Below are 9,986 nucleotides of genomic sequence, written 5' to 3'. Positions count from 1 at the left end.
ACCCCAGGCATTATTCTTATTTGAGTATGGCCTTCTTTCATGATACTCAGTGCAAGACTAATTGCTACTCTGGGATAAACATGGATTGGGATTCAGCTAACCATTATTGAGCAACTACTGTCTAGTAGTGTAGTAGGCACTCACAAAGCAATTTATATACATTATTTAACTGTACATATATATATATAAATCTGAATTAAAATTTAATGAACACTGTTGGTATTTGGCACACTGCAATTACTCCTTGAATATTTGTTGAATAAAGGAATAAAAATAAAAACATGAAATCACAGACTAACAAAGTTGGAAGGGTCTTTGGAGAGCATCCTGCCAAACTCTCTTATTATACAAGTGGAGAAATCAAATTCCCAAATGCAGAGTGACTTACTGAAGGCCATACTCACAGCTAGTTAGACCCAATTCTGTGTCAGGTGGATTCAGACCACTGTCCTCTCTGGGATTACAGGCATGTAATCCCACTGCTTACAGCTCACACTGCCTTATACAAAAGCTGGATAACAGGGCTGGATAATCAAATCTCTGCTGTGTTATATTACATTTGAAAACATTTTTCAAAGTGTTTTGTTGAATGTGGTGTTTGGGACACCTCTTCGTGAATGATTTAACAAGAAATGCCTCAAAAAATGTATGTATATATGTATTTTCTTATTGAGCCAGAGTCTCACTCTGTCACCCAGGCTGGAGTGCACTGGTGCGATCTTGGCTCACTGCAACCTCCGCTGTCCCCCGCTCCCTGGGCTCAAGTGATTCTCCTGCCTCAGTCTCCCCAGTAGCCGGGATTACAGGCACACACTACCACACCCAGCTAATTTTTGTATTTTTAGTAGAGACGGGGTTTCACCATGTTGGGCAGGCTGGCCTCAAACTCCTGACTTCAGGTGATCTGCCTACCTTGGCCTCCTAGAGTGCTGGGATTATAGGTGTGAGCCACTGGGCCCAGCCAAGAAATTTAAAAATATGTTTATTTATACACATATGTAAAGACAATTAAAAATATATTGACTAAAAGAACTAAAGGAGTCAGCAAAAGTGAGGCCTGGCTGGGGGTGAGGTGAGGGTAGGAGAAGGCAGCTGCTTGGCAGGGTCAAAGTGATTTTGTCAGTAGTCCCATGCATCATCAAATACAGGGTGACAAATTCACATCAATGAAATTCACAAAAAGCCAAGGTATGAACCAGAACATCAGTTTATTAATTCACAAAGGGAAACATATATCAGTTGATCAGCAACTCTCTAGAAAATTCAAGATAGAAGGATTAACTATAATCAAAATGTTCCTTGGTGAACACAAAACCAGAAAAGGAGAACTTAGTTGGCTGATTGAAATCACTCATGTATTTGAGCCTGCTGCACCCTCCTCCACTTCAAAGGTATGCTAGTAAGGGAGACAGGATTCTTATGTCCTTTGGTCTAGGCAACTTCCACTTCCTGTTTGGCTCAGAACACTGCTGGGGACACACTGTTGAATTCTTCCTCAAAGTCTCTACTAGCTGTAGATTGCAAACAAACTGTTCTCTTCTTGCTGTTAGCATTATTATCATTATTTTTAGAAAGGGTACAATATATCTGGGTCAATGTCAGCTTTGTTACTTACAATGACCTGCCAATCTTGCCTTCATGGAATCATGCCTGCTCACACCTTCATAACCATACAAGCTCTTAGAATGGCTTATTGATTCCATTATATGTGTGTATGTGTGTGTATAAACACACATTATGTATGTGTATGTATATATATAAACACACATTATATATGTGTATGTGTGTGTGTGTGTGTGTGTGTATATATATAAATTTTACCCTCTAAAATAAACTTTTCCCCCAAATTTTTCAGGCCCCTTACTTCATCCCTATGTTCTGAAAAGCAATTCTCCACTGTGAAAGCAAGTCTGGGTTTGATAGACATGTATAACTGTGTACAGCAGTGTAACAGAATGATGCTACCTATCCATTACTCCTTTAATGCCTGTGGAGGGTAAAAAGGAGAGAAGGAATGCGAAAGAGAAAAACTGATTAGGGATTGGGATTTGAAAAAGGTAAAAATTCAGGAATAGGTTGGAGGAAAAAATTCGTGTTTTTGATGAGTTTTGATCTCTCAGCTACTTCTGTGTTCTTTCTTCATGAGTGTGGTCCTGGCCTTGTGATAGAGTAGACCAAAGATCCTGTCCTGTCTACAGAACTAATAAACATTGATGTTTTGGTTGGAGAAGCAAAGAAGATTGGGAACATGGAATGCTGCTAAGGAGGGAAAATCAGGTGAGTTAGTTGCCATGGTGGAGAACCATAGTATCTGATGGACAGAGTGTAAAATTTAATGTCACAATTTTGTCAAGGACTGGGTCCTTAGAAATGGCTACAATTTCCCACCACATTATATTCCTCTAGTGATTCGATTTTCTAATCCATTTGCTCAGGTAAAACATGAAATTCTCCCCTGTAAAGAGAAAAAGCACAGACATAGAATGTATATATTCAAATCTAACAAGAGATGGGAAAATGATTAGTGAAAGGTCCTGTTAATTTTCAATTCCAATGAATTAACCTTGGAAATCTATTTTTCATTAAGTGAGCTTTGTTTTTTCCTTAATCCAGTTGACATACCGGGATACCTTGGTATATATTCCATATTTGCCTTTCATTGCACACTCTTCACCCCAGCTAATAATTCCAGTTAAGAAACTGGTCCCTTCCACTTCAGTAATATGGGGTCCTCCACTATCTCCTTGACATGAATCTCTACCTCCCTCATGGTAGCCAGCACAGAACATGTTGTTATAGATGGTGAATTTTGTAGATCGAAGACATGTGGCCCGGTCAACAAGTGGAACTTTAAGGTATTGAAGAACTGAAGCTGATCTCCCTCTGTGGAAGACTCTTCCCCAGCCACTCACATAGCCAGTTCCAAATTTGAGGAAGATGTTCGTGTATTCCTTGTCAGCAATGCAAATAGGTGTAACATAGCTGTTTAGCACTAAGGGTTTATCCAGTTCCAGAAGGGCAATGTCATGGCTGTACTTATTAATAGTTGCATTGTAGTTGTAGTGAGGAATAATTCGAATCACATTTCGCTTTTGCTCTGTGTGTTCTGTCTCCTCAATGTTATGTTTACCTATTAAAAATAAATTTCATTTTAAGTCACAAACAATATTTCCCATACACAGATTTTCTAAGTGTCTACTCAGCTTCACTGACCTAACTGGCAATGTCAAAGATCTCCAGCTTATATTGTGATGATTTTGGTTAAATGTAATGAGAGACAATTCATTTTTTTTTTCTGACTGAAAAGTCATTCAGGACTATCATAGAGATGGGTCTGTTCACTCATGTTGTTATAGGCTTTTCATTGGTGATAATGAATCCACTAGTCATGAATTATCTTAGATTTCCCAAATTTCAAGTATTCTGATCCCTTTTTCTGAGCACGAATTCATTTGGCCATTAATTTCAAATGTTTTCTAAGGACCTGCTACAAATTGTGCCAGGTACCAGAGACAAAAGGATCAGTGACATGACACTGATTTTTGGGAAGGCTTTCTGGCATGGAAATGGCCACATCAAGAACTAACTGTACTTCACTAAAGGGAGTGATAATATGGGTACATCAAAAGAACTATGGAGGCTTGGAGGATGGTGCAAGTTAGGTTTTGAAATTATGACCCTTCTGCCTTTAGCCAATTTATTCAGCAATAATTTTATTAGACGTTAGTAAAATATGGTATACCAATCATATTAAAGAGCTTGTGATGCTGCAGATTATTATTCTGTTTACTTACCTGCGACAACTGTAATTTTAACACCAGTTTCAATACAGTGGGCAGCAGTTACAATCCATTTCTCATTAACGATAGAGCCTCCACAGAATGCATTAACTTTGCCATTTAATACGACCTGTGAAAGCAAAATTAAGACTCTTACTGCACAATATATTTGATCTAGAAAAAAATAAATATATATGCTGGTTATAGGAATAGGCCAAATGTTGGCTTCTAGGTGCTGGCAGAATTGGAATATTCCTGGAAATATGAGCTTTGCAGATGAATTAGTGTTTCTGGTGCATAAACAAAAAAGTCATTTATGTAACTGAATTGAAAGCAACACACAAGGAGAGATAGTGAAGCTTAGGCTGAGGCAAATCTGAGGATTGCCTTCTTTTGGTGACTTGAGGCCCTTGGATTTTTTTCCCCCATGAGTCACCTTCTCTGATGGCAAAATACAGCAGATACATTAGGAAACACACTGATTTGACTCCTTGAGGTTAATAGTTATTACAGTGTTCCCTGTACCTACGTGATTTTTTTTTTTTTTTTTTTGCTACATGTTACTTGAAAAAGGAAAACTACTGATTTTACTAGGAGGTTTTTTCAAACCTTCCCAAACTGGAATATTATGAAACAAGACCTAAGGCCTCCATTAGGGTTGTGCTGATAGCCATCTAGGCAGTGAGGAATAGCAGGGCTCATTCATTCTTTCCATTCTCTCTTATTCTGCTCCCCTCTGGTTGGATAGTAAGCTGCCTTTGTCCTGAAATATCAACTTAGCTGTGCTTGAGTTTTGGGCAAAGTGGACAAAGGAGTGATGCATTGAGCCTGGGAATTATTAGTTAAGAGGCCAGACCATTATTTCAACTGGATGTTCATTGCATAATTACAGTGGACAACGAATATTTTCGCCATCTCAATGTCTAGATCGACTTGGAGGATTTCAGTTCCAGTTGTAAGCAAGGGCCTTGATCCACCTTTACAGGAAGAAAGCTGGAAAGTGTGAACACTAGAGGGCACACTCAACATTTAGTAAATCCTTTTCAGGAGTTGACTAGTTCTGAACGATTGCTGATTGCCCTTTTATTAACGTGCATGCAGTCTTAGGCATAAACCCATTCATAAACAAGGAAAAGGAGGTGGTTAATCACTTTAAGTGGGTATCAGATGGTCCTTGGGGCATGTTCTTTTTGTCCTGAATGTAACTTACTGAATACCTACTATTCCTGGATACTGAAGCGCTAGCCTCCTACCTGGAGATCTACAGGGCTGACTTATTAAAGGCCTCTGACTTACTTTTTCATACTCTGGCTCTCCCTATCTTTTTTTTTTTTTTGAGATGAAGTCTCACTCTGTCTCCAAGCTGGAGTGCAGTGGTGCGATCTCGGCTCACTGCAACCTCTGTTTCCCGAGTTCGAGCAATTCTCCTGTCTCAGCCTCCCTAGTAGATGGGACTACAGGCGCATGCCACCACACCTAGCTAACTTTTGTATTTTTAGTAGAGATGGGGTTTCAACATGTTGGCCAGGATGATCTCGATATCTTGACCTTGTGATCCGCCCACCTCAGCCTCCCAAAGTGCTTGGATTATAGTTGTGAGCCACTGTACCCGGCCATCTCCCTCTCTTTCTAGCTTTTGCTTTTTATTCTGAAATGTTGTAAAAATATAGAAAAAAAACACATAATATAATAAACACCAGTGTGCATACAACCCAGACTTAACAATTTTCCTAATTCTTTTCCTAATTCTTTCCTAATTCTTAATTGAGTGTTTATTTTGGGTTAATCATTGTGTTTTATAGACATTCAATACAATATAATATCCTTATGACATGATATTAATATATTTAAGATGTGCAAACTAAAGTTTAGAGATAAACATTAACTCCCCTGAGGTCAGTTTGTAAAGCTAGGAAGCAAACCCAAGTCAGCCTGACTCCAGAATTTGTGCTCCTAAGCACCCAATTTTGGTCCAGGCATGGTGTGTGGACCAGTTTCAGTAGAATCAGCTGAGGGTCCCTTATAAAATGCAGATCTGGGGGCTAACCCAAGCTTAATTTATCAGAATATTTGATGGGTGGGACTGGGCAAAATAAAGCTCTCCAGAATAATCTTTACATAATTAAGTTTGAGACCTGTTATATATCTACTGAATCAGAATTTCCAAGGCTTGGGTATCTTTTTATGTTTTAGAAGTCCTCACTCGAGGCAGGGATGGCTACATACTTTGTGGGGCTCAGTGAGAAGCTAGGAAGCATTGTTCAAAAGCTAGGAAGAAAAGTGCCATTGAAGATACTAACATACAAAACTTTTTTCTTTCTTCTGTAGTCTCTTTTGCAACCCATTATATTACATTTTTTAACGTTGCCATTTATTATTTTGCTCCCTGTAGCATGGGAATATTTGCTGGGGCAGCGCAGATCCTCAAAGGTGCCCAAGAAGTGCACCCTACAATTTAATACCCACATGTCCCTAGGATCCCTCGCCTGGCAGTCACAGGATTCTGGGCCCCAGCAGGGGAGAGTGTGTCAATCTTCCCTTGTCACTGGCCTACTGTGGCAATCAAGGTGGAGAGGTGATTCCCAAGAGATTGCAACTTCCATGCCAGGATGTGTTCCATGCCTGAAATGGAGGTGGAAACGGGGCATGCCCCCATCATTCACCCTCCAAATGTGCTGTGGCATATTCTTGGGCCAGAGATGCCACATGACCAAGCTCCCTTCCAATGTAGCATAGGGCGTGTGCACCTGACCAACCTTCATTCTCCCTACACCTATGCCCATGTCCCTGCTGGGGAAGGAGGGTGGCAATGGTAGCTGGGTAAGGATGAGGAGGGAGAGTATGTCTGGACGCCATGGGGTGGCAGTGGTTATTGGGCAGGTGTTTAGAGGGAGAGCCAGGGCACAGATGCATTATCGGTCTCAGTGGAAAGCCCTCTGCAAGTACACTGGTCATAAGCCCATATGTCTGACTGTAACTCCAACTGATTTTCAGAATCAAGAAAACTTGGCCAACACGGTTAAATACTGATCATGATCGTTAGAACTGAACATATCTGTTTAAGCAACTGGAATTAAGAATTCACATGCAATGATATTATGGTGCTTCTCCTCTGGCCAGTGTATTAGGGGGAAATTGGACATCTCTCAGCTCAGTGGGCTATTCAAGCCAGGCTGAATGACATCTATAGCTGCTGGGCAGAGAGATTATGATGTAGCTAGTCTGACTCTTGACAAAGACTTGCTTCCTGGAGCTTCTACTACTTTCTGGTGGAGGGCTAAGAAGTATGATTGTGTTCTTTTAAGTCTGAAGAGCATTATTTTTGCCAACCCCTGACCAAATATCCTTGCCAAGGAAAAGGCGTAAAATGTAATTAAAGATATTTACAAACTACTTACTTTTGGACTGTTTGGCCACTCAGGGTCATAGCTATCAAAATATTAGCAATTTGGGGGAAGAGCTGTCTGCTTGGCCAAGGACAAGTTCTTATAAGACATCATTTTGAGGAATAATGGGGAAAATGGGAAGGCATATACTCTGAGTAAGGCATCTGGGTTATAATCTGTCAAACATTTTTGTTTGTCATAGTCTAATCGGAACCTGTTTTCCCTCTTTCAGACACACACATACATACACATCAATCACACAGATGCATCTACAAAATATAGATTCACATCTGAATGTATGCTCTTCATTGACGATGCCAGCCCAGAACCACAGCTCTTACCCTTTTGTTCTCTTCCTGATCTTTAACTCCAACATAACCTTTCCCTGTCATTTCAGTGAAACCATTATTCTCCCCACCTACCCACCCCAGCATGACAATAAAGAATGTTTGTTCTCTCTCATATACAAAGCAAACAAATTCATTTGTCTGTGATGTCCGCAGATGTGGTTTGCCTAGTCCTGTGCTCTAGGTCATTTGGCTGGGAACAGACGGGATGCTCACTTCGGTTTTTAACGGTTAACTAGTCATTGAAATTCATTTCATCAAATGATCTTAGAGGATAATTGTTTAAATATCTGTCCAGACTAGCTTTTTAGAGTCAGGTGAGATGTCACATTCTTATTTCTTCTTTTTAGATGTCACATTCTTATTTCTCTTAATTGAATTTTTATCATCTGAGATAGGAATAATAGAGGGCTACCTTTTTCAAGTGAAGATATTACTATTGTCTTAAGACTTTAGTGCAACATCTTGGCCCCTAAGGAAAAAGAAGTTCTGGTTCATACATATAATAACTTTGCATGCTATCTGCCACTGGGATGTGTCCTAATCGAATGGAAAGGGTTGAATTTCTGTACCTAGCTGTACAGGGCAAGAGCTGTACAGCTCTAAGGATAGCTTCAGGCCAAAGATGAGGGAAGTGGAGATGGGGGAAAATGCTAAGATATTTTAAAAATGTTTTAGGCCAAAAACAGAATAAGAAATAGACCATTTCCCTGGACATTTTCTGTAGGTTAACATGGTTAACTATCAGTAAATGCATATGCTACAACTTAATATAAGCATAAGGAAACCTTAATCGCTTGGCTTCCATTGTATTCCTTTTTTTAATCAAATAAAATGATCTTCAAATTGTTAAATGTAGAATAAATATGCCACATACTGAGCTGAGGCCTATGGTAAAACAGAAAATGGAAAAACCAGGTACTTCAGAGAAAGGGCCAAATAGTTCTTTGGAAATGTGGGAGGAATTTTGGGGGCCAGTTTGTGCATGCCTAGAATTGTCAGTTGGCAGGGTCGTGGGCATGGAATCCAAACCAAGTTAAACTATTAGAAAGCCAAAACGCAGTGTTGTTTCTTTAAATCTCTCACTTTTGAGCTGTTGATGAACGCTATCTAGTAATACAGGTGTTGCAGTTTCCCTTTTTTCACTAATGTTCAAAGGTTTTAATTTCTTCCCTACGTAGTGGTATGCAATTCAAGACGTGTTTCGGTTCACTACACTGCTAGATATATACATACTCTAAGAAAATCTCATTTCTGTTCCTGTGTAGTGCATTTAACACTCTAGCTTCCTCTTTCTATTCCTGAGTATTTCTTCAGAGACCTTGCTTCCTTTCCCGAATTCTCAAGGAGCTCTGAGCTCATCGCTGGGCATCTGGAGGGAAAGTGAAGTACCTCCTTCCATTGGCCTCACGCCGGCCTGGCCCACCAGTGCCTTTGGCTTTAGGAGGTAGGAAAGAGGGTGGGGCCTGCAGTGCAGCTCCGGAACTACAGGGGGCTCCTGGGAAGCTACTGTCGCGAGCAAGGTGCGGCTGCTTTGGGCCTTGGCTCCAGCCAGGCAAGCTGAGGTGAAAGCCCTGTGATAAGGTAAGAAATGAGCGCCACTGCAGACGGGATACGTGCTAGGTGGACACGGCTCGGTAGGGTCTCAGAGCTGGACAGGATCCCAGCCGTCCCTTAGACTGCTCTAATCTCTCACCAGGTGAACGAATACTCTCTCCCTGAGTGTGGCTATCCAGCCGCTGCTGTCCCCAGTGACAGAACAGCTCTTTAAGTCAATAATTCCGACAAACATTTGCTCAATCAACATTTGCTCCCAACGCTGCCCAGCCTACGTAACCAACCCAGTGGTTGTTGGTTGGGAAGGGCTTTGTTAATGGAGACCAGAATCTTCTTGACCGCCTGCAACTGTCACCCTTTAGTTCACAAAGAAGTTGTCTTCCCCTTTCCCTTGTGACTTCTGCTAACAGCTCACTTACACCTTTTCTTTAACACCAGATACAAGTGAACTCTCTGTTATTCTTCATGAGATTTCTTCACCAAATGGTCACTTTATCTGTCACTCTGGCTAACTTGAAAGATAAACGAAACAACTCTTAAGAGAAAGGTTCTTATGAAGCATCAGCGTTTTGAAATACTCTTTTCTAGGTGACACTGCTAAATAGTATTTCATATTTTAAAGCCAGATTTATAATGTTTTCACCACTGAAACCCCAGATGTTGCTTGCTTTCTCTCGATGGCTTAGTCCCAGCAGGTTTGTTGCAGTCTGAGCTGCAATCAAATCTAGTATTTCCTCCCTGCAGATTAACCATGACATGGTGGAGCTGGCCCATCCACAAATGAGGAGAGATTCTGGTTCGTTTCATTTCCTGTTTCATTTTGTCTAAAAATGACTTTTGTATACTCAATTTATCCTGTACTTTTGAAAACCAGTAACCTTTCATAAGCAACTGGATGCAGGTGGTGTGGAGGAAAC

The 9,986-nt window shown here is 40.6% G+C and overlaps 1 protein-coding gene across 1 annotated transcript in view; it reads right to left on the bottom strand.

Moving 5' to 3' along the window:
- Positions 1 to 1,189: 1,189 nt before the first annotated feature.
- Positions 1,190 to 9,986, bottom strand: part of F9 (coagulation factor IX) — a 31,948-nt gene continuing 23,151 nt past the window's right edge. The window contains exons 7-8 of the mRNA XM_002763332.6: positions 3,795 to 3,909; positions 1,190 to 3,130 (exon numbers count right to left, since the gene is read on the bottom strand). Coding sequence (XP_002763378.1) covers positions 2,583 to 3,130; positions 3,795 to 3,909 — 663 coding nt within the window. The 3' untranslated portion in view covers positions 1,190 to 2,582. The remainder of the gene's footprint in view (positions 3,131 to 3,794; positions 3,910 to 9,986) is intronic.

The sequence above is a fragment of the Callithrix jacchus genome, chromosome X (genome assembly GCF_049354715.1).
Source record: "Callithrix jacchus isolate 240 chromosome X, calJac240_pri, whole genome shotgun sequence".
NCBI lineage: Eukaryota > Metazoa > Chordata > Mammalia > Primates > Cebidae > Callithrix > Callithrix jacchus.
The sequence above is the reverse complement of the archived record's forward strand: the minus strand, read 5'-3'. Positions and strand labels throughout refer to the sequence as shown.